At 38.1% G+C, this 24,564-nt stretch overlaps 1 protein-coding gene across 1 annotated transcript in view; it reads right to left on the bottom strand.

Annotated features, from left to right (window-relative positions):
- LOC589501 (myoferlin) overlaps positions 1-24,564 on the bottom strand; it is a 69,807-nt gene that overhangs the window by 11,762 nt on the left and 33,481 nt on the right. Inside the window, exons 21-44 of the mRNA XM_030985973.1 lie at positions 24,127-24,282; positions 23,280-23,423; positions 22,541-22,621; positions 21,952-22,034; positions 21,272-21,389; positions 19,864-19,966; positions 19,146-19,270; positions 18,152-18,319; positions 17,442-17,505; positions 16,857-16,934; positions 16,031-16,212; positions 15,423-15,579; positions 14,635-14,732; positions 13,193-13,354; positions 11,598-11,769; positions 10,637-10,779; positions 6,330-6,359; positions 5,995-6,024; positions 5,303-5,410; positions 4,504-4,629; positions 3,483-3,644; positions 2,345-2,436; positions 1,490-1,660; positions 666-820 (exon numbers count right to left, since the gene is read on the bottom strand). Coding sequence (XP_030841833.1) covers positions 666-820; positions 1,490-1,660; positions 2,345-2,436; positions 3,483-3,644; positions 4,504-4,629; positions 5,303-5,410; positions 5,995-6,024; positions 6,330-6,359; positions 10,637-10,779; positions 11,598-11,769; positions 13,193-13,354; positions 14,635-14,732; positions 15,423-15,579; positions 16,031-16,212; positions 16,857-16,934; positions 17,442-17,505; positions 18,152-18,319; positions 19,146-19,270; positions 19,864-19,966; positions 21,272-21,389; positions 21,952-22,034; positions 22,541-22,621; positions 23,280-23,423; positions 24,127-24,282 — 2,908 coding nt within the window. The remainder of the gene's footprint in view (positions 1-665; positions 821-1,489; positions 1,661-2,344; positions 2,437-3,482; positions 3,645-4,503; positions 4,630-5,302; positions 5,411-5,994; positions 6,025-6,329; positions 6,360-10,636; positions 10,780-11,597; positions 11,770-13,192; positions 13,355-14,634; positions 14,733-15,422; positions 15,580-16,030; positions 16,213-16,856; positions 16,935-17,441; positions 17,506-18,151; positions 18,320-19,145; positions 19,271-19,863; positions 19,967-21,271; positions 21,390-21,951; positions 22,035-22,540; positions 22,622-23,279; positions 23,424-24,126; positions 24,283-24,564) is intronic.

Below are 24,564 nucleotides of genomic sequence, written 5' to 3'. Positions count from 1 at the left end.
TATACGGTTATGTATAGGGGAATTTTTAGGATGGTCAGGATTGTGTAATTAGGACTTTCCATTGCACTGTATCCGATACAGGCCAGCCTCACCGAGGCTGGCCTACTTGTAGTTTGCGCTTGTCTTAGTCTTTACTTGAAATCTTACCTCTAGTCCACACTTGTACTTGTTGAACGAGTTTACCCTGAATGTTGGTTGGTTCGCATTAAAAGAATTCAACATGCAACTCATGATTGGTCTGATTTCTTAAAACAGTGAAACCGTAGTTAGACATTGAGATCGAGAATCAGTGACAGGAGTTGACAAAGCATGGTGATTGATTGATTGATTGCTCGAAGGATGTTCAATTGACTGTTGCTGTGCACAACGATTGGGGTGACCGATTGCAGTCGAAGGATGCATGATTGTTAATACGCCCTGTGACGTGAGCAGTGAAAGAACTCCAGCCATCAAGCTACGGGCATATACTTTGTCCAAACGGACGGAAAGCGCCTGGCCGACACGGGGCATCCTGACAAATATTCCGTGTCAAGCCAAGGTGGCGAATACGTGTCCGCCACAGTATATATATATATATTGCGATTTACTAAAAAATCGGAAAACAGTCGCATCATGGTTGGCGAAATTTTTTGTTAATAATTTACAAAGGAGGCACCAAATATTACCAAAATCCACGAGTCTGTACGTCTCCCCTCCAACTCTCACGACCGTACATGGGTCTGCTTCCTCAAACTTTGGCTGTGCCATTGAGTTGCGTGTGCAGTACTCGGCCAAGATCTGACGCGGAGTAGACGAGTCTCTCCATGCGTTTGGCCCAGATCTGAATTATGGATTAATAATAGTGAGATGTTGCGAGGAGTTAAAGAAGAAATGACGCACATGGACATGTTGTAAAGTACATGATAATGTTTGTTTTTTTCTTTTTTTCTCTTTACCTCTTCAGAGGGACTTTATTATTCCATTTCAAAATAGACTATTGATAATGTAATAATGTAATTTAAAAGACCGAAAGGAGGTACCAACGTCATACAGGCGTAATTGCTTATAATCTACGCCTATCATAATAATACCTGTAGATAGCATGATTGTATGATAAAAGGGTTATTCGCAACAGATTATTCAATAAATATCTTCATTTTGTACTATAACTAACCATGAATTGTAGGCTATAATAAGATAACAAGACGAATTTAATCTAATGGTCACTTTTCGTTTCGTTAATCAACTTTCAAATTGTACAATCATCTAAACAAATAGTGAAAAGGGAAGAGATAAAGAAACGAGAGAAAGGGTAATTAAGTAGGATTGAGAGGTGAAAAGCAACGAAAAAAAGGAAATTAAGAAAAATCCTCCGATATTTACCCTCAATCCATGGCATTTTCTCTCTCATTTCATCCACCTTACGACGCCCCCCCCCCCCCCTACATGAACCAGCGCCCTTTAATCGCTTGTATCTACGCATTGGCACTGTATGGTGATAACAACTTACATGCTATAGCTTTGGGGGAGACCGCACGTCGCACGATATCGTGTGAGATATCGGTTCTCGAGATCGATGACTGTCTCGCCGATCATGTCATCACGGCTGAGAAAGTCCTTATCCATCACCGATACTTTAAGATCCTTGTTCACCGGTAGTACGGTCTTCACTTCAAATAACCTTTGGAAAAAGGATACCATGTGTACTGAATGTAAGTATATATTCCGGTACAAATTCACTTACTGAGAACTGCGATGTTAAAGCCCTTCTGCACTAGTTTGGCCAGGATGGATTGGACCTCCCTGCATGGTCACTGACAGGTTGTTATCTCATCAAATCAGCTATCAATTAATATACGAAAAAGAGGATCATGGGGGATCAACGGGTACCGCTTAGGCATTGTTGGCTGTATAGAGGGCGCAAGTAGATATAAGTAGTGCAGAGTGGGGCTTTAAGATCTTGTATACAGTTTCTTTGGTCACACATTCTAATCGTTTGTTTTCCACTTCTCATTTAACCTTCCACGTTTCCAAGCATGATATGCTGCCTGCTCCAGACTCTTTGATCTAACAATGTGTCCACAAAAGCCAAGTCTCTGTTTCACAACCATGGCCTCCAAGAAACAAGTTGGTTATAAAAATTCACCATGCACAAATCAGTTACAAGGCCTACCTTTTATGTGGACATAACCATAGCATTACACATTCTGAAAACAATTAAACAACCTCTTTCCACTCTCAAGGGAAAACATTACATTAAATCAACTCAATTCATTACAAAACAATATACATTTAAGATGAGAATGAGAATAGCAAAGACACATAAACCGTTTTCATATCGATAATTCTTCCCAAATCTGCTCACCTGCCGAAGAAAGGTTCTAGTGTGTTTGGTATGAACTTCTTGACGTCATCCAAAACTGTCTTTCCTAGAGTAACGATGATGTATGGATCGGACTGGAATATATCAAACACGAGATGTGAAAGGATCCATGTTAACAATGTAAGGCCAATGGCAGTAAGTTGGTTGTTTGAAAGGGCTGTACTGGGAAAACAGCATCAAATTGAGTTCATCGGGACTATAATATTATGCATTAAATAGAAAAGATTAATAGTAAATCATGTACGGTTACCGACAATTATTAGTCCTATCTTCTTTGCAAGGTCTGCATAGGATAAGTTACCCTTTTAAAATATAATAGGCCTACAAGACTAGTGTAGTGCCATTCCTGTAAAAAATTCCATAATAGTTCACAAATGCTCTAATATGGAGGGGCCACATAAAGAAAGCATATTACACCACATCGTGCGTTTTCTTTTTATCGGGGATAAGGTGTGAACTTTTGTTTGCTAACCCATTGCAAATTCACTCTTAGGGAAGGTGTTGTAAATTTGGTTAGCTTATATATCAATACGTTTCATTAGATATATTCCATTTGGGATCATGAAAGCATTACTGATAAGATTCGTTTTCACGAATATTCCTACTTAAGAAACATTACTATTTTTTTCATTTGAAGTTTAAACGATATAGATCCGGGTCATGACCTCAACTATACCTATGGAAGATAGCTCACCTAGCTTTAGGAGTATGAATGAGACACGTTCTATTATTCGCTTATATTTATATCCCTTCTTGAAAAACCTTGAATATATAATAGTAATCCCATTTTGTATTTGTGTTATGGAGATGTAAGGATATAGTAAAAGTGTCGTAATCGAGTGGTTTAGGCACTTGACTTGAAATTCAAAGGTCGTGGTTCGATCCCTGATACGGCACTAATGTCCTTTGGCCAGGCATCAATCTTCATTTGCCACACTCGACCCAGGTGATGTAAATGGGTACCCGGCAGGAATTGAATCCTTGAAATGATGGAGCGCTGTAATAGGAGTTAGACTAAAGCCGGGGTAATAATTAATGCACCTCGGAATAGAATTTCTAGAAAGACGGGGCTATAGAAATGCCTATAATAATAATAATAATAAATTATAGGGGACATTACCAGTCCATTCCTATCCTGAGGACAGAGCTGATAAGCTCGAACAACATAGATCCGGACGAGGACCTCGACTAAACCTGTCGATGGTAGTTCGCAGGGCTTGAAGAAGCGGGGCGCAACGGGCTCTTTCAGCTCATGAGGCATTGGGTACATCTTAAAGGATCCCTGCATGGGAAGAAGAGGAAGAAATAAGTATTATCATATTCAGTAGTGATCATATTAGAGCACAACAATATTGTACAACGCTTAATCTAACTTAGCAACAAGGGACGTTGTAACAGGTTTATTCTGACTTAGCAACGATGCACCATTGCAAGATGCTTATTCTGGTATGGCAACAGTGCAGCAGTGGAAGAGGTTTAAAATTCAGATAACCCCAAAAGGCACAATTATATGAGTTTTATTCTAATGTGGCAACAGTGCATTATTGTATGGGATTTATCCTGATTTATCTTATAGACCAACATCTTTCTTAAAATGCGTAATAAAAGAACTATACTACGTTTCTAAATGATGATTTTTCTTTTTTTAAACAAAACCAGATGGTTTAGATACGATAGCTTACCGTATGGTATGCTTAAAGATGAAGACCAGTTATGGTCATGCGATTACATTGTAAAAGAAACGTTGTGGAATCGATCAGAAAAAGTTGATCATCTAGCATATAAGTATTGGTGTGTACTGCAAGGTTCTGGAATCATCAAAATGATAAGAAATTTGGCCCAGTCTTGGTAAAGTTACAAGCACTGTACACAGATAGATGTATATGGGACTACGCGACACATGCGCGACACGTGCGCGATATCTATCAGGTCCAAATAGATATAATATTTTATCAAATATATCAATTAGTAGGCGGTTTCTCGGCAAAATTTGTATCATTACGTATTAGTCAAAACAAATTCTTTCACATGGTTGGTAAAGAAGAGCTTCCATTTCATTTTTTTGAGAGGGGGGCTTTTCCAAAACTGGTCTTTACCTTAAATTGATTTTAAAATGTGCCCTTTATCTCTAAGATTGATACCTTGAATTGCCCTGTAAGAGTTGGGTCTCCGTCAGTTGAAGCCTTTCCTCTTGCTAGCTCGAACGTGTCACAGAAATCAGAAAATTCGTTAAAGCCAGGCTCATCTTCTAACTCCCCGCTCAGGATCTATACGAAACGGATGAAATAAATCACGTTTTCTGAAAGTCATACGAAACGCCTACATACAGCTGAGAAAATTTTCAAAGAATGATTTATACATGTATCTATAATTTTACTATTATTTTATCATTTTTATTAGGATAACACTATGAATTAGATCCCTCTTGCTTTAGAGCGTGCTTTTTACTAGGAAACGCTTCTATGAATATAATGTTGGAACACAGATCCAAACAGTAAACCATTTTTCCAAGATAAATTTAACAAAAATGGGTACTATTAGAATACCATAGTTTTTGGTAATTATATGCAATATTTTGAAAATGTACATGTCCAAAATGAAAGTTCATTAGGATTGCCCTACATAACCTGCAAGAATAAGGAAGAAGAAAAGACAAAACGGAAGAAGAAGAAGATGATGATGCAGAAGATTAATATGATGGTGATGGAGAAGATGATGATGGATAAGATGACGATGACGACGACGATGATGATGATGATGATGCTACAGATATGATGATGGAGATGATAATGATGGAGATGATGATGATGATGATAAAATAAAAAGAAGAAGGAAATGATGAAGATGATGATGCAGAAAATATGATTGATGACGATTATGATTTTGATTATCTGTAGGATTTTTTTTTTCTCGGGGGGGGGGGGGGGTAGTCAACTATACCTGAATGGTGTCATAGCCTCTTTCTGTGTAAGAAACACTCTTCTCGAAGTCGCCCTTGGATGCGTAGTATTTCGACCACCAATCAATCTCTTCCTCAGCCACCGCTTCCTGTTTTGCATACACATGACAACTTAATTATTCAACGAAATGGCAAGGACTTTCGGAAAATCAACTTAAGGCAAATATATTAGCCTTTTTATCACATTTGGGACGTTCTTACATTAAAAGAACACTGCTCTTCTAATGAGCCATCGCACCTCACTCTGTAGTCAACTAGAAAATCGGCGCTGATGTTTCATGAACAGTGACCTAGCAAACGTCTTGTTTATACACCGCATTTTCCATTTTAAACACAATCCTCCACTCACACAAACCACATTCACCTTAAGTTTACTTATTATGGTCTAGTGGAAAGGGCACATGATTCGCGGTTCCAATCCGGCCGCCGCACTAATGTCTTTGGCAATACGTTAATTTACATTTGTCACACTCCGCCCATGTGATGTAAATGGGTACCTGCATGGCAGAAATTAATTCCTTGTAATGCTAGAGCGCTATAATGGCAGCCAAATATGCTAAATAACCCGGGTAAATAATTGTGGAGCGTCAGGAATGCCAAATGTAACAGACATGAGCGCTATACAAGAACCCGCTATTATTATTAATATTAGTTTTAATAATAATTTTCTTACCGGATCCAGCGACTTCGACTTCGACCACCACTGTACAGCGAAACCAAAGAGAAGACAAAAAGGATTGTAGTGATAGGATAGCAATATATTTTAATTATGTAATAACAATATGTGCATGTAAACGATAGGCGTACATTCGTACAATCGAAATAAATAACCTTCGAGAAAGCATTTTGACATCTTTTAAAAATCATGAAAATATTAAATACACTGTAAAGTGATTTCTCGTATTATCCACGAAATAAATTTTCACAAATTTTATGTTAAAGACCTATGTACAATGAATGATTTAAAAAAAAGAGTTATGGACATTTTTAAAAGGAAATAAAACTTACCTGAAACTTCCTGAATCCACTAACACTGAACTGTAATGAAGAATAAATAGAAGAATATTGTCATTCTGCACAACATCGGAAGATCGAGCGGTTGCATGTGCAGGCCCCAAACCGTGAAATAACTTACCTTTGGAAATTAGGAAATCACCATCGTTACGGTGATCAAAATCAAAACTACAAGCACATCTTTTCGCAGTAGAAAATATTTGCCTAGCGTCTGCGCTATTATAAATGTATATCATAATTGTTATTATTACTATGCCTCCTATGGTAAGATATTAATCTACATTTGCCGCATGTGGAGTAAGTAGGTATCTGGTGTGTATGAATTGTTTGAATGCTCCTATAACTACTATAGGAACGTCGTACAAGACGCCATTGATGAACAATCGTCGTCGTCGTCATCATCACCATAATATTGACCATACCAAAATCTCCATCACCATCATCATTGAGGTTGATGTTTTAACGATCCGTCTTTTAACATTATATAGAAACAACAGTCGTTTGAAAATAATCTTTTATTTATTCTCAAATCGCTGCTATTTTTTATTTCATTCCTTTGATGAAATGGCAAAATAGTGCGAAGGAGAGGAAGTGGAAAAAAGATAAATTACAAAACGAAGTGACGTATTCAGAAACACATCGGCACATGCTCTTCATGCAAAAAGGAACAACTCCTAAGATACTTGTGAGGTGGCTTTAGTACAAACAATAAATTACGTTAGTGATAAAAAGAATGATTATTAAGCGATCTCAAGATTCCCATTTTTATTTATCTAAAAGATCAGCAAAGTACAATTTCTCATATGGATATCTCTCTCCGTATTAGAAATATGTTTTTCTGATATTTATATATATTTTAGTAGTACTTTCTTGAGTTGAAAAATGGAGAAGGCTCCACTGCTGCAGAGAGCATGATTGAAGCCATATTCGATATTTCAGAAGCTTATCTTTCAATCATGGGGCCCGGAGCCAATTTTCAAATTGACTTTTGTGAAAAAATATAATTCGTACATGATACAGATTCTTTGGTGGGCACTCCCCCTAGAAAAAATGGTGCCCCTCCCTTGTTCTGACATTACTTGACATTGTGAAAGTACAACAGGCATTCAAATGTGCAAGATCCATAACATAAATAACACGTGTAAGAAGAAGAAGAAAAAATTGTGAAAGTTCCCCCAAGCATTTTCCATCATTAAAAAAAAACAAGCATGACTCCTTACATGTTTTCATGAGGAGTCACATGCACAAGCGAGTAGAAATCGATTGTGGATCGTTGGTCGTCCGACATTTACTCTGGCGACACTTTCTCTTGGCCTTATTCCATTAAAGCATAGGGTTAGTTTTTGGATTGCGATTTGGAATTTAAAGTTAGGTTTAGGTTAAGATGAGGATAAGGTGTAGTTTTTGTGGGTTTTTAAAACCAGAGTTGAGTTTGGGAACCGCCTAAAATTCAAAGTTGGCCACGGAGACCGGCGCGGAGCAATTGTCGCCAGACGTATGTCGTAAAATCGTTTAGTGAATGCACAAATATTTCGATAAAATGGTAGTGCAGACATAAGACATGAGATGCAGAGAATTAAAAAAAAAGATCGACATCATTAACCATTTAACCCTAATCAATAGACCTGGAGATTGACATTTTTTGCATTATCTTTTGATTCAGAATGCTAAAGGAATTACACACTATACACTATACATGAGTCCAATATTTTTAATGCAGCAAATTGTGTCGTTCTCAAATTAAAGTAATTTAACTGTTTCTAATCATTAAAGTCTTTAAATTGACAACGCGGTGTAGAATATAAAAATTAAAATCATCGTGTAAAATCGGCAAATATTTGGTTAGATTTTGCAAATTTGTTTTACATTGATTTTTATTTTTTCAAATTATGCAGTGGAAAATAAAATAAATCGTTGCCAATTTGAGAATGGAAAACTGATTATTGGTAATTTAGAAAATAAGAAAACTCTGATCTGCAGGTATGGGATAAAGGGCAAGTCACCCTTTATAAGATAAATTTGACACGAGAGCAACTACTTTCGAAAAATCAACCAAACGCCATTTCTATAGCTTTGTGCATCACCTATGCTGAAATGTGCGAACATTACACTGACGTATTGCTTAATCCGAACATGATTTGTATGGGACATACAATAGGGTATAGAAAAAACCCTTGAGTTCATCTTTTGGAAATAGTTGCAATCGTATTATTCACATACAAGCAGAAATTAAGAGAAACGGAATGGCGAAAGCTTGAAATAAAATGCACCGGTAATACATGAGTAATTAATGTTTGAAATATGAGATCACTTCATTGTGTGCCGATCGCAGATTTGTAATTTGGTCAGTGGATCGTGATACAGTCACAGGCAGCTATTTGTTTTTTCTTCTCCTAAGCACCTCCTCCATTGGGGCGCTACTTGAAGTAAATTGTGGATCGCACATTATTGTTTGTCCACTAAACAGGAAAAGACCCTACTCAGTTTTGAAAAACTGACATTTTAGAAATTGTGCGAGTTGGAAGTTTGGAACAAATGAGAATTGCCCGTCACCATATCACAGTGACATTACCGATTTAGGAAATGTGAAGCTCCTTTGCATGTAGTGTTTACAATTCCTACTTTGTTCAAACTTTGACCGGTCTGTTTCTCTGATTTTTTTCTGCTTTTTTAGAATAGTTTGCTAAAAAAAGGTTGGATTCTGTTTAATACCACAATCAAGAATTAACCCAGAAAGTGCGTATTCACAAGCAGTTTGTGATGTGATAATGTTCTTTCGAGATTTGTAATGATAATGTTACATACGGGTCGACCTTTTCTCTGGTGAAGAATTAAAAAAACAGTTTAAATCAGGGAGATAAGCAAAAACAAGTTCATTCAAAAATAATATCAACATTGAGAGGGTTTAGAAAAAACAAAACATTAAAATTGTCAAAGGACATAATAAACAATCTCAGAAGATAGTTATTGTAATTTGCGCAAATGGGTGTTGAGTTTGAATTGGGTTTGATTAAAATGAGATAAAATAGAAATCTTTATATCCTTCAGAAATAGAATATAGAACGAACAATTTCTAAGACGAAAACAAATGTTCGAATGATGTATGTGCAGGTGGAGGCCAAAAAAACATAGGGCAATAGCCTGAAAAATGGCCTTTATTTGTTGTTCATATTTTCCACAAAAAGGCATAAATAAAATATAAACATATACCAACAATTACATAGATATACACACACACAAAATAATCCAGACAAGAATCAAGGTAGATGCATTGCTCTTAACATACAAATATGATATGTTTTGGTGTATCATATTGCTCCGGTTGTCTCATTTTCGCTCGCTGGAATATTGCCAGCACAAACCACTGACCTCAACCTCCTGGACGGATCATCGCCCATTCCCATTCACTATACGTTACGTACTAAAAGGCTGTATTTTCTGACCGTTCATGAATATTCATGTTTTGCTTACCTCGGGAAAATGCTTGCCTCTACTAAATGGAAAAATTACAGTGGGGGGTTGGATGAAATGGATAATAATGAACAAATCAGAACTGATCTATGATAATTCATGCTTCTTTTCCTTCGTGTGCTTGACTTATAACCTTACAATCGCGTGGTAAATTGAGTCCAAAGGTCGACTTGTTGTACATGTGTTATATAGGCAATGGCGAGCTTGCGACTTATTTTGATGAAATTACGGTGGGTGAACTTTCAAAAGTCAATGAGACATGAGGGTTCCAATGAAAGAGCTAGTGATAACGGGGTGGATGTGCTTTTCGTTTAAACAAACAATGAATTTTCAACGATTTTTTTGTAAAAGTCCATAGGCTAACATGTTTGGCTGCTGACTCTGACGATAGGGGGCGTTGTCAAATGAGACTAAACGGAGCTATATGATTAGTTTATTTGATTTTGCTGGTGGCTAAAACAAAGAACGCAACTCCTGAGATCTGCAATTTTCAACAGCATCACTAACACAATGTCATTGGGTTTTTGTTTTTTGTGTTGACGAACGCACAACAGCTGCTCTCGTCATCAAAGCTCAAACTTCTCGCTGCCTTAAGAATGAATAAGGTTGCAAAAGAAGCAAATATCGAAATCGACATTTCCTTCAAAAAATGGTCGTATAGGATCAAAATGCCTCTTCCAGAATCGATGAGCTTGGTGTCATTATCCTTGTATTCATAAGAGACGTTTGATCCTTACGACAGAAAATAGGATGGAATCAATGACTAATATCAATCGTTCTTAATTTACGAATAAAGATTCACTCTAACCCTGATACAAAATGCTATTTACCTTTTTCTTCCTCGCATCTTCTTTGAAGGTGATTTTGGTTTCTTTGCTAGAAGACTCTTCAGGGACATCGATGACTGTGTAGTCATTTTGACGACCATTACCTTCAGTCATGTCGGTCACAGTCAGCGTTGGAGCTTTTCGCACTAGAATTTAGGAAAAGAAAGAAATCATTTTTATGTTGTCCACTACAAAAAAGTGAATAAATAAACGTTTAAGACAAACAAATTTTGTTTATTACAAACAAACTCGTGTGCTTTTAAAACGTTATAGTCTTCATGCATTTTTTAACACGCCACATACAACTATGGGATAGAATTTTGACAGGATACATATATGCAAAGAAAAAAGTTCATTAGGTCAAAATTAGGAATCTTAGTGTTCATTTTCACTTTTCCTTGTATTTCACTCCATTAGGACAACGACAGCAAACATACAAAAATAAAACTAAAGCAACAAACAAAGCAAAACGAAACATCACCACAAATGAAACTAACGAATAAAGATATCTAACGAAACGTATTTTGACTTAAGGAACTCTCAAACTGTATAGGCAGATACAGAAAACTTCGTGGGGTGATCATAACATGTAGTTTAAGCTTCAATTCAGTGACATTTTCATTACGCCACCGAAACCACCATCAGTTTCATGGTTCATTAAACTTGTCATCAATAACAAGTTACAATACCTGTTATAAGCTACTGAAATCGTGGCATTTGATTGGCTGACAACAAGTTTTACGAAACAGGGACCAGACCGGTAACAGACCGAACAAAAATTGAATTTCCCCCGATGGTCAAGGATCAGTCTAGTTTGAATCCGGTTTGAGTATAGGCTGGCAGTCGTGTGTGACGGACGTATGACAGGGATATTGGTCCCAACTCTTTTTTTTTTTACAAAGGCCTTAATGCAATGTTCACTTGAAAATTCCTTTAAATTAAGCTTGAGCCTTGAGATACATACTGTCTGATTCGTCGTCTTCCAAGACCGTTGATATTGATACAGAGTCAAGACGCCGATACTTTCCCAGTCCACTGATGGTCGCTATCCCCACCACGGGCTTTCGACCAAACGCTCGATGATCACGGACCTTGATGTTGATGGGTGGCGTGTAAAGCTCTTCTCTTGGAAGATCCTGTTATGAGTTTAAAAAATAAAGATATAGAGGCGCCAAGTCCAAGCTATTTTGTGCCATATACTTTACCGACCATATTTAAGATTTTAGTATATCAGAGCCCAGGGAGGTGTTTCACAAAGATCCTAAGTAGAACTTAACACTAAGTTGGACTTAAAAATTATGGAAAGCCATTAGCATCCTTGAAAATATTTTGTAAAAGTTATTTTAAAAGGCATAAAATGTTGATTCAAATCATTCGTATTTTCTATTATCACGGGAGATTTCATGTTCTGGATGTGGAATTTATAAAAAGTCTAAAATACTTGAATTTCTGCTTTTGAATATATTTCATTTTAAGACTCCATTTGCTGTCCATAATTTTTAAGTCCAACTTAGAGTTAAGATCTACTTAGGATCTTTGTGAAACACCCCCCATATCTAAGATTTTAGTATATCAGAGCCCCGTGTTATAAAGAGTTACGATTAATCCAAACCAATCGCAAGTCCTAATCAATCACAAGTTTGCAGTCTCCTATCTCTAATATGTACACAGTTGCGACAAATCGCAATTTGTTATAAGAGTTCAGATCAGAATAAATATGAAGGGAATGACATGTTTGATTTCAGTTTATGTTTAGAACTACAATACCGGGGCGCGTACATAATTGTGTTGTAGTGGTGGTTATTTTACCTGACTGCTAAGAAAGCATAAATGCTTGTTAGTAAGCAACCAGACGGCCGACGGATTTAGGTCCTCTCCGAGGGACCTGGTAATGAGGATTAATGCCTTACCAGAGGGCACTAGCGCATCGCCTGGGTTTCGAACACTGCTCTACCGACTGAGCCATCGCGCCTCCTACATAACGGACACCAAATGACCAAATACTTATGACTTGCACAAAGAGAACACTACCACCGGGAACAACTATAATATTAGATAAGTAATGATATGTCAGGAAGAAAATATAGCATTGGGATATAATAACTTAACACAGATATGATGCAAATAATACATCAAAGTTTTTGAGGTGAAGAAAAAAAACATGAGTTCTATTGCATTTCATATTCTACCTGTGGTGTAGCGTGTATCAAACCAAGGAGTAACTCCTTGATCAAACCAAAAATTGAGCACTGACTTCATGGGGATGGAAGCATCATAATCATTAAGTGGATGACGCACGCACAAGAGAAAAGGGACACAGGGTGAAATGAGATAGGAGGGGCCATTTCATTTTCTTTTCAAGTTTGAGTATTCCGCCTCTCCCCTATTTCTCTCTCCCCCCCTTTTTTTTTGGGGGGGGGGGGGGGCGGGGGGGGGGGGTAATTGGATTGGGGGCAGGTACCTCCCTTGGCCCTTAGCTACGCCACTGCTGGGAACGTAATTCTGATCATAGGCATGACGATTGATTTCATCTATACATGATAACGATTTCGGTCTTACCACGACAACTACGAGAACAGGATTGTTGAAGTTGGGGCTCTTTTGAAGGTTTACTATCACTTCTGATTCCACCACTTTCCCGCCGATTTCAAACTCGATACTGGGCGAATTCACACTCATTTGCATATACTTGGCCATGTTGCGAAGCCCCCAGCAAAGGATCTAAGAATGTAAATCAAATTAAATCAAATTAAATAGTTTACTCTCTGTCTTCCCCTGCATACCTGAGCAACTCTGTTTCAAAATACAACCCCACACGAAGTCTTCGCTCCTCATCAGACACACTATTACTTAATACACCCAGAATTAAACATGCTTGGGGTGAACGGGCTTTCTCAGCCATGGGTCCAAAACTGTGGAATAAGCTCCCTCTAAAATTACGTCAACTGTCATCGACAGAAACATTCAAATTACAACTAAAAACCTATTTGTTTTTTTCGTTGTAATTACTGCAATATTTTAATTTACTATGTCTAGGAGAATTCCGAATTTGTTTTTCGGTTGATTGTTTTTTCTTTCTCATGCCTGTTACATGTACTCTTTTCTAAGCGCCATGAGCACCGAAAGGTGGACCTGTGCGCTATACAAGTAGCCACTATTATTAAATCGAATCGAATCAATTCATTTAATAAAAACGAAATTCAAACGTCCGAAAGAAGAAATGAAACCGGTACATCATTTAAAAGAACGAATAAAAGTTGCTAATCGTCATTTAACACAAATATAGTGCGGAGATATTATCAAGAAAGGGCAAATTTACGATATTAAAGGATTGGCAAATCACATGTTAGTTATGGAAATCCGATGTATACCTTCTGCCAGACCTCTCATTATGTACTGTTACAAACAAAACTACCTATTGAAGCCTAAAAGTGTGGTACAAATCTTAGGTCATTGTAGTAATTATTAAAATCAGCAAAATTAAGAAAGGTAAACAAATATCATTGTAAACATTGCTTCAAAAGTTGCATTCATCTGTTTCGGTTTTGTAGAGTCAGAAAAATATAGGAACAAATTTTCAAATTAAATGTTTTCGGGGCCCGTTGCATAAAACTTACCATTGATGTAAACTTTGCCATTAATGGTAACTTCCATGGAAACATTGATTTGATTGGGCGTTGATTGACGATGCCATGGTAGTTAATATTGATAGCAAAGTCACCACAAGTGGTAAGTTTTATACAACGGGGTCCATTTGCGTTTAACTTCAGAAGTGAAAATGAAATAAAAGAATGATCCGACATTTGCTCCGACTGAAGTTGCTACTGACTCTATTTCGCCCAAGATGTAGGCCTATGCTTAAGGTGAGGATTGTAATTTGGTGACAGGTTAAGGGTGCTGTAAGATATTGAATAGGGTTCAGGGTTGAAGTTGGGGATTCAAACATTGTTGGAAAAAATTGCTATCGAAAGCAAGTGTCGTATACGATCTGTTATATTTACCTCGACCACAGTACGTTGCATTACCGGTCGTATCCCACTGGGTACCACGTAACGGTCCTTCTTCATCGGCGGAAGAAAAGGTAGGTCAGATGGTTCTTCTGAAAATTGATTATGGAGAAAACTAGCGGCACAAATCTCTGAAAGTATGATATGGTCATATGAATCTAAGTCTAAATGAATCTAAGTGTTAAAGGATTTCAACACTGCATCTATTTTGTTTTGTTTTGTTCTTCGTTTCGTTTTCTGTTTGTGACGGATAAAAGTCAAGACATCGGGAAATAAAACAATACCTGAAAAGATAAGCTTAGTGGTATACATAATTATAGGATAATTAGAAACAGGCAATAATATTTGTTGGTCAAGTCACATTATTTTGTTGTGTACTGCAAAAGAGATTTTATCAGTTGCTTTAGTGGATAAATTCAATCAAAATATGAATCTGTTGCGAAAATCCTTCCAAAAATATTTGTCAAGTAATAGACCTGCGACATAATTTGGGTGATAAATTGCATGGAAGAGGACACCGTTACGTTTCCACAAAATGTCGTATACTCGATGGAAACAAAAACCGAAAAAAACAAATAGTTTTTTTCTCTTTCATGATATTCGATTCGTCCGTCTTGAATTATCGTTCTTCCTTCGAATGCGCTGGTATAGAGTTCAAATGAGACAAGTATCCCCCCCCCCCCTCTCGCCCCCGTTGGTCGGCTCAGACTATATGTATCTAAACCCTTCAAATACTTATTGAAAACAAGTGTTTAGCTGCCCCTCCACTCAAATGCCCTTACTTACCGCGAGAAAGAGTTCAAAAGAGGCGAGAAGTTCCCCTGCTGGTCTGATCCCTCGCTGAAGGCTATGCCAACCGAGTCTGCACACCTTGCGATCGGAGGGGTCTACTTTCACGAGTGGCTTGATGATGACTCGACCTAGAAACTCATCATTCCTCTGTGGTAAAAATAGATTAAGAAAAATAAAATAAGAATTTTTCGAGAGAGGAGAATCAATATTGACTGTAAATAAAGATATTTCGCTGGATATCCTCTTTTAAGGATATTGGGTAAAGTACCGTAATTTTGAATCGGTAGAAACGGTTCTTTAAAAAAAGCGTCTTCTCCTCCAATCTGCTTTTGGTCCTTATTCGTCACTTATTCTTGACCCTGGGAGGAAATAAATTTACAACAGCTTTCGCATCTCAAGTCTTGAAAAAAAAAATACAATGCGAAAGGAAATGATATAATAATGGTTGCATATTTCCCCAATGCTGTCCACCCTCGTTGAATTTGGAAATGTATATGTATATATATAAATATATATTTATATGTATTGATGCCTTGTAGACATTTTAATTACTCATTTTCATTTATTCAATGAGAATAATTTTAATGCAAAATCTCACATAGGCATCGTAATCGAAGAGCTCGACGACGATGTCGGGTGGATGTCGAGCAAGGAAGCCTGGGTTTCCGTGGACGACGATCTCTTCGAAGACGAGAGTCTGGTCCCACGTCGGCGAGAGCGAGTGTCGGATGACATGTGTTCGTTGACTACGAAACAAAAGGCTCACGAAGGCGAACGGGTCTAACCAGATCAATGTAAAAAAAAAAACATTTAGAAGTTAGGGAAGGGAAGTGAGAGTTTTTAAGGTTCAAGTTGACATTTAATCAGATAGGACCTCGAATCACTCATTCGATATTTCGTGATATAAACTCCCGTTTTTATGTCGTGTTTTCTACAACAGTTATCAAACGACCATAAAACCTGAATAATTAAATTTTGAAAATCATTTGATCAATATTTTAGTACTTGTAAGCAAATAATTTGTCAGCAATTTCCTCCTCACCCCCATCAAATCTAATCAAAGACCTTTACAAAAACACGATCGAAGAGACTGTCGAAATATCAGTCTGATTTCAAAACCATTAGCGCTGTCCTTCATCCATTGATCTAAACATAATTCCAAGGGATACAACATATTTTTAATTATACCCTCAGGCTAATTTCTTGAAAGTCTTCGCGATCGTATTAAGCATCTTTTACTTCAAATAAAGTCTTTTTTACATTTTTCTCAAACCATAAAGAGTATACGCATATGTACAAAATTGTGTACACATACGTTTGACAAATAAAGGTACAATGGAAAACAAGATTCTAGTATCTAAATAAGTGTTAAATATTCATTATTTTGTAGCTCTTCTCCTGTTTATGACATGGTGGTAACTTACCTGAGAAACTGTCAGAGTCGGCTGCTATCAGGTTCCGAGCCTGAAACATGTATGCACGCAGTTGGTACTTGTGTGTTTCTGAAAAGAAATATTGACATATTCAAAACTGTAAATGGAAGTCAAGAGGGAAGGGGAAGAAGAAGGAATGGAATACAAAAGTTGGAAACGGGTGCTTCTGTTTTGGAGACCTTTTCTAGGTCTTCAAATATGACTTCTAATACATTTCGAGAAATGATTCGATAGCCATTTATCAAACTTATAACATACTACCATTTGATTTGTGTCTGAAACAGGTTTTTGGGGTGCTCCGAGATATAAAAATAAATGGGCCTACTTTAAATATCATTGTGACGAGCAGGGTTTGGGTCTGTATTTCGCATTCGGCTTTTAAAACATTTGATTTCACTTATCCAATTACATTCATCACAGAAATATCTTGCTTTAACCTGACGGCTCTTCTTTTACAAGTCCCTGCGTCAGGACTACTCTTATGACTCAACCACTCAAATTTAACGTATTAGGGCCTACACTTCGTTGGTAAAATGCAACACAGCTCCTTCTTTATATTTCACAGAGTTTACTTACCTTTTGCTTCCAGAAGAATTCGTGGAACGGGCTGATCATGCTTCTCATTCTTGTCGTCGGTTATCTACGGAAAATTGTTTTCAGAGATAATGCCTAAAAACATTGTCGATGTTCAATAGGAAAGCTTTAGCTACATACATAATACTCGTTTGTTGAGAGCCAGAAGGGAGTTACCCATATATTTAAACAGAGTGTTAGCGCCCTTTTGCCTCACAACAGACTTTTAACCGACCCTTTTTGGTCTTGCACTCATCAAAGTGTATTGTAATATCATCATCATCATAATCATCATCATCATCATAATCATCATCATCATCATTTTATCATCATCATCATCATTTCATCATCAGATAAAAGTCAGCATTTCCCTATTACGAGGGGTTACTGACTTATGGCGCCATGATGACACTCCCTCCCTCCCTCCACTTCTCCACTTTTCCTTGTCTCGAGCAACCTGCTCATTTAGATCAACCTTACTGCATTCTTTTTTCACCATGTCTTTCCATGAAACCCATTGATATTTATGATATACATGTACCAGTCAAACCTGCTTTAGTGACCACTTGTCTACTAAGACCACATTTTGCGTTTCCCTTGAAAATGGTTTCTAATTGAAACGTGTACTAAAGGAACCTGTCTACAAAGACCACTTTTTGTGTTTCCCTTGGGTGGTCGCTATAGACAGGTTTGACTGTAGTTGTATCACATACCGCTCTCTTGAGGGAGAAGATTGAAGCTGCCTTTTCTGTAGTGGCCACCATCTTACGATGCAATCTGCGCCTTCGTACCATGTCCATCTTTCTCTCCGTAGCGTGGAATCTCATGTTGAACATCGGTGCATATTCCCAGTCGTCACCGGTACGTTCTTCTTCTTTCGCCTGTTTGATGAAACAAACGATTACGAATAGTACTGGAATTATAAATGCTTCATTGATTCAATTGTATTTATTTAATCATCGAGGAGGAATTGAAGTGATGTTATCTATATCAATGAAATTCTGCTGTAATTTTGTAGTTGTTGTGTTTTCATAAATATCTTCTATCAGGTAATACCAAATTTATAGAACGGTTTTCAGGAATTCATTTTAGAAGAGGACAACGTAGAGACAGTGCCCTAATTTTCAAGTACCCCTAAAGTGATTTTTTTTACATAGGAAAAGTGCCCCCTTTTACTGCAGATAAGTATTCCTTTTTATTTCTAATAGGTGCCCGTTCCACATTTTTATAAACGCCCCCTTCACCGAAGATAATTGCTCCTATTCAGATCTGAGAGGTGCCCATCTCAAATTTATAAGAGCCCTTTTCTTTTGTAATAAGTGCCCATATCCCTTTTGAAAAGTGCCCCTTTACATCTTTAACGAGTGCTCCTATTCACCTCTCATAAGTGCCCCTTTTATTTTGGCACGTGCCCCCTATCCTTTTTTAATTAGTGCCGTTTTCCTTCTGATATTTGTCCATTTTTCTTTGTACTAAGCTCCCTTTTACCGTTCTCATAAGTGCCTTATTCCATCTCTGATGAGTGCCTCTTATCATGTGCGAGTAGTGCCCCATTTTCACCTCTGATAAGTATGATTTTAACTATGACACGTGCTCTCTTTTTTTTAAAACACAAAACTAATACATTCCCTTGTATTCTAACCAAGTCCAGTATATGAGAATGACGAAATGCGCATGGAGACAAGGAGGATGAATGTCTTTAAATACCTCTTCGACTTTGAATCCTTTGATGAGTGATCTAGGTCGCACCCATCGCTTCCTACGGCACATGTGGTACGTCTTACATCCAGGAGTCCACGAAGCCGAAGTAGACTCAATACAATACTCGTATCCTAATAAAGAGTTCATGATAGTGACTTCATTAAAGATTTGACATGGTGCATATTCTTTAATATAATAATAATAACAATAATTCCGCTTTTATATAGCGCTTAATATGTCTTTAAGCGCTTTACAGATATAACATTACCCCGGTCATTGGATTAAATACTTGCCCGCACACACTGTGTGCACAATCTCCACTCCCTGTGGAGTTATATCTTAGAATATAAGGGAAAAACATCTATGAAAATGATCAACGTTTTACACTGAAAAGGGAAGAAGATTCTCTTTCCGGAAACACTAGCCCGAATATAGGGCATCAGGAGCCTTTTTACACCGAAATTCTAAAAAAATTAACACTTTCTTCAGGTGCCTTGTTTTGGGACTCAAGCACATTCTTCTTTTGTATAATCTGCATACCCCCCCCCCCCCGGGCAACGGCCTTTATTCCACTATCTGACCAGCGAGAGCTAGGAATAACTTAAATCACAGACGAATTCTTCCCATCCTCGGACACCCTCTTTCAAGTTTTAAAGGTAAACATATGAACACCATTTCTATCATCTTCGTTGACGACGGAAGGTAATTTCGACATCGTTCTTACCTTCCTCATCACAAGCCCTGTTGATGTCGACCTGCCAATCATCGTCCCATTGCCATCCAGGCGGACAGTTGATCTTCTCCCTGGGAAGAACAGGGTCGCCTTTCTGGTGGAGTCGAGCAAGAGAGATACATTTGGAAAGCTTGGATTTTTAAGTTATTTTTTCGTGTGGTCAGACGTGCTTTGGGAGGATATTAAGAAAGCAACGATTTCAATGTTTTTTCACGTGTAGTCGACTCAGTTATATCTACAACATAGGTATATAAAAAGACTTAACTTCTGTATTGCTCCACCTATACTGAACATTATTCCGGGAAATGGTAATGATAACGGTGAGGAGGAGGAGGAGGAGGAGGATGACGGTGGTGATGGTGGTGGCGACGATGATGGTGTAGTCAGAATGGTAATATGTTGATATGAACACGATTCTTATGATAATGTTGGTAATGACGATGATGGAAGTTATTGAAGGGATGATGATGGTGACGATGATGATGATGGTAAATATCATAGTGAAGATGATGGTGGTGGTGGTGGTGGTGGTGACGATGGTGATAATGATTAAAACAATAGGTATTATGTTGTTTGTGAACACAGTGCTAATGATAATGTTGGTAATGACGATGATGGAAGTTATTGACGGGAAGATGATGGTACCGATGATGATGATGTTAGTTATCATAGTGACGATGATAATGGTGGTGGTGGTAGTGGTGGTGTTGGTGACAATGATGATGATGGTAGTTATCATAGTGACGATGATAATGGTGGTGGTGGTAGTGGTGGTGTTGGTGACAATGATGATGATGATCAAAACAATAGGGATTATGTTGATTGTGAACTCAATGCTAATGATAATGTTATCAATGGTGATGATGATAGTGTTAGTGGTGACGATGATAGCGATGGTGTTGATGGTGATGATAATGTTGGTGGCGGTGGTGGTGATGGTGGTGGTGGTGGTGGTGGTGGTGGTGACGATAATAGTAATGGTCAGAATAATGGTGAATCTGTTGATTTTGAACACAGTGCTAATAATAATGTTTGTAATGATGATGAGGATGATGATGGCGGTAGTAATTATATTGATAATGATGGTGGTGATGGTGGTGATGATGATGACGATAGTGATGATGATGGTGCTGATGATGATGATGATGGCGATGATGACGACGGTAATAATTATGGTGATGATAATGATGACGATGATGGTAATGACGATGGTGGTAGTGATGGTGGTAGTGATGATGTTGGTGTTGAGGAGGAGGAGGAGGCAGAGGATAGTGATAATGTTGATGATGATGATGATAACCACAACGATAATGATGACAACGATAATAATAGTGGTTTGCTCAACACAATAATACGTAATGTAAATGGTTTATAGTACTATAAGGAGATTGATACCTACCACAGTAGTGTACGGGATACCAGCCAAGGCAAATTCGCCTCCAGGGATGTAGCGGATGGACTGCTCGAAGCAATCCTCCAAGAAATGATCCAGTCCTGCATCAGCGTCGTACAGGAGACTACAAAGAAACATGTATTATAATATACCACGTTCTCCTAATTTAACATGTATGTCCGCCCCGTGCCCCCCCCCCCCCACCCCATCCCCGCTCTTGACTGATACTAGTTTTCTCTGTAGTCTTGATCTTCTATATATATTTAGAGTAAACTAATTTTATTGATTATTGATCTTTTGGCAAACAAGGACTGATTTTTGGCAAGCTTCTGATTTTCATATAGCAATTTCATATATAAAACAGATGGGGTAGACAGTTAAAGAGATCAAAATGAATTGCAAAATAAACTGAAAAATATAGAGAACGGTTGGAAGGTGGCAGAATAGAGAAGGAAGAGGAGGAGAGAGATAGAGAGAGACAAGAGAGAGAGAGAGGTGGGAGTAAGAATGTGGGACGAGAAAGAAATGGAGAGAGAGAGAGAGAGAGAGAGGGGGGGGGGGCTGAGAGGTATGACAAGTTGGGAGAAGCAGGTACATGAGTGGAGAGAATAAATTTGGTGAGACAAAATAAAAAAGGAGGGAGTGAGAGAAGGGCAGTGTTGGGAGGGAGTAACTGGTGGTATTACCTTGCATCCAGGCTGACGGTCCAATCAGGGCTTACCCAATCCCATCCCTCTGGTGTGACGAAGCTGTTCTTGGGGAGGTTAAGCTGTGTGTGTGTGAGAGAGAGAGAGAGGGGGAGAGAGAGAGATAGAGAGAGGGAGAGAAAGAGAGAGACAGAGAGAGAGAGAGAGAGAAATAAAATAGAAAGAGAGTTAGAGAGAGAGAGAGGAAGACAGCGGCAGAGAGAGAGAGAGAGAGAGAAGGAATGACAGAAACATATAGACAGAGGAAGAAAGAGAGAGAGAGAGAAAGGGAGAAGTAAGGTCAAAAGATTTCTTACAAAGAATGCAAAATGTGTACTACTTTGTCCCAAATAAAGCTATATTTACGATGAAGAAAAAGAAGTCAAGCGAGCCATGTGTTTCCCTCGCTGTACATCAATATATCAATTTTGCTCTAAATATTGATACAAAAGGTAATGAAGAACGGAAGGAAATTCAAATGAAAGAGAAAACAATCTCTATCTCAAAAAGCAATATAAACCAAACAACACAATAATAATAAGTATGTGATATGTGATTGTAAAGATAATCAGCAATATCTTCAAATTACCTTTCCAGTTGAGTCCGAAAATTTCGGTCTTGTCAGACCCTTGTCAGTCCACTGGCCCAAGATGTTGAGTTGATTTTCATACTGAAAATAATCATTATAAGCAGCATTATAACATACAATAATAGAACATTAGGCGTACTATCATTATAGTATTGCTTGATATCATATTTATATTAAGGTAATGGAAATATCAACAAATTATAATAATAGATACTGTCATATTGCAATATTTTCACGTGATACTGTGGAATAATCAGGCTTTGAGCAATGGTCTTATGAAATAATTGTCATTACTTGACCATGGCTCATAGCCAATTTCTAATTTTTCCCAGGTTACTCAACTTATTCTATTTGAAGACTATGTGAAGTGGTTTACCGGCACCGTCAGTGGCATGTCCAGCTCTCTGTCCGGCAAACTAACTGAGCTTCGGGGGGGGGGGGGGTGATTAATTTAAAGGTTTGTCCTCAGACGTAAATACACATATCTGACTGATACATGTACATACAAACCTAATTACACACAAACGCACACGCACGTACGCACGCTCACCCTCGCATACACATACACACATTATGCATGCGTGTGCGTGTGTGTGTAAAGTAAAAAATAAAACACTGGAAGAAAATAGATAATAATTTTTTTTGTATGTGACCTGTATCCTCCCACCCCCCCCCCCCCCCCCCCAAAAAAAAAGGGAAAAAAAAAGAAAATAAAGGATACTGGGTTTTGGTTAATTACCGTTTCAGCGTAGACAGCTATAGTTGAGTCGGACATTCCCTTGCGAAAGTTTTCACTATGGCACTCAAGTCCTAGCCATAGTTTGAGTCTGAGCATTGCCGGTATGGCGTATTTATCATCCTGCTTCCCTGCCACCTTCAGATACTGAGAAGAGAAGATGGAAGGGAGAGGGAATGAGAGAGACAGGGATGAGGGAGAAAAGAGGAGAGAGGGGGTTGAGAGTAAGGGGAAGAAGAGAGTGGTGGAGAAAGATATAGGTGGAGAGAGAGAGAGAGAGAGAGAGAGAGAACATGAGATAGAAAGAGAAAGAGAAAGAGAAAGAGATATAGATTTTTTTAAAAGAGAGAGATAGAGAAATAGAGAGTGATAGAGAGACATGGAGGGGCGCACAAAGGGCACACAACCCTCAAAATAGGGGATAGCAATAGATACTGTATCATTGGAAGCACAAAACAAAAAACAACAACAACAAGAAAGGAAACTTGAAACCCAAAAATTATTTATTAACCCCCCCCCCCTCCCAAGAATAAAGGTACATTTCTGTAGCAGTCTCAAGTGAGGATTGCCCACCATTACCGTAGCTTGGGGTCATTTTTTTGTGGGGGGGGGGGAATAAAATTTTTTTGTCTTTAGCTGATTAGATCAGCGTTTGTTCACCTTTCTGTATAGTCGACCCAATCAAAAATTTATCAAAGAAGATTGGTCTTCCATCCCTCGGCAATATACGGGCAAATTTTTCGCATGACGACCGAAGTGTCTTTTGCGCGAAAATATACTATCCGGATCCGAAATATTGCGACCGATAACTCTTTAAAAATAAAATAAAAGTAATTTTCTCTTCCCATACCTTGAGGAAGTAGCCGAATGTTCTTCCGCAGAACCTTCCACAAGCCTCCCTCCGGCGCTCCGAGTAGAGAACTTCGTAGGCAGGTACCCGGATGTAGGCGATTCGTTTTGATCCGCAGATCATCCAGATCACGACGTCAGGGAGGCTGTTTTGAGGCTGGCAAAGGTACATTTTCGAAAAGAAGATAGGAAGAGAGATATTTTATTAAAATGTTAATTGTACATGGGTGGCACGTAGGCCCACGGTGTGCGGGTATTGTAATGGCATTCACAATGATGGCTAAACAAACTATAACCCCACCATTGGTAGCTTATTAGCAAGTGATGATGATATATATATATATATATATATATATATACGTATATATATATATATATTTTAACGACTTTAAAGTACCATGTCGCACAGAAGAAGGGCAACAAAGAACTTAATAATAGG

Source organism: Strongylocentrotus purpuratus, unplaced genomic scaffold (assembly GCF_000002235.5).
Source record: "Strongylocentrotus purpuratus isolate Spur 01 unplaced genomic scaffold, Spur_5.0 spur5_scaffold_15, whole genome shotgun sequence".
Lineage (NCBI taxonomy): Eukaryota > Metazoa > Echinodermata > Echinoidea > Camarodonta > Strongylocentrotidae > Strongylocentrotus > Strongylocentrotus purpuratus.
The sequence above is the reverse complement of the archived record's forward strand: the minus strand, read 5'-3'. Positions and strand labels throughout refer to the sequence as shown.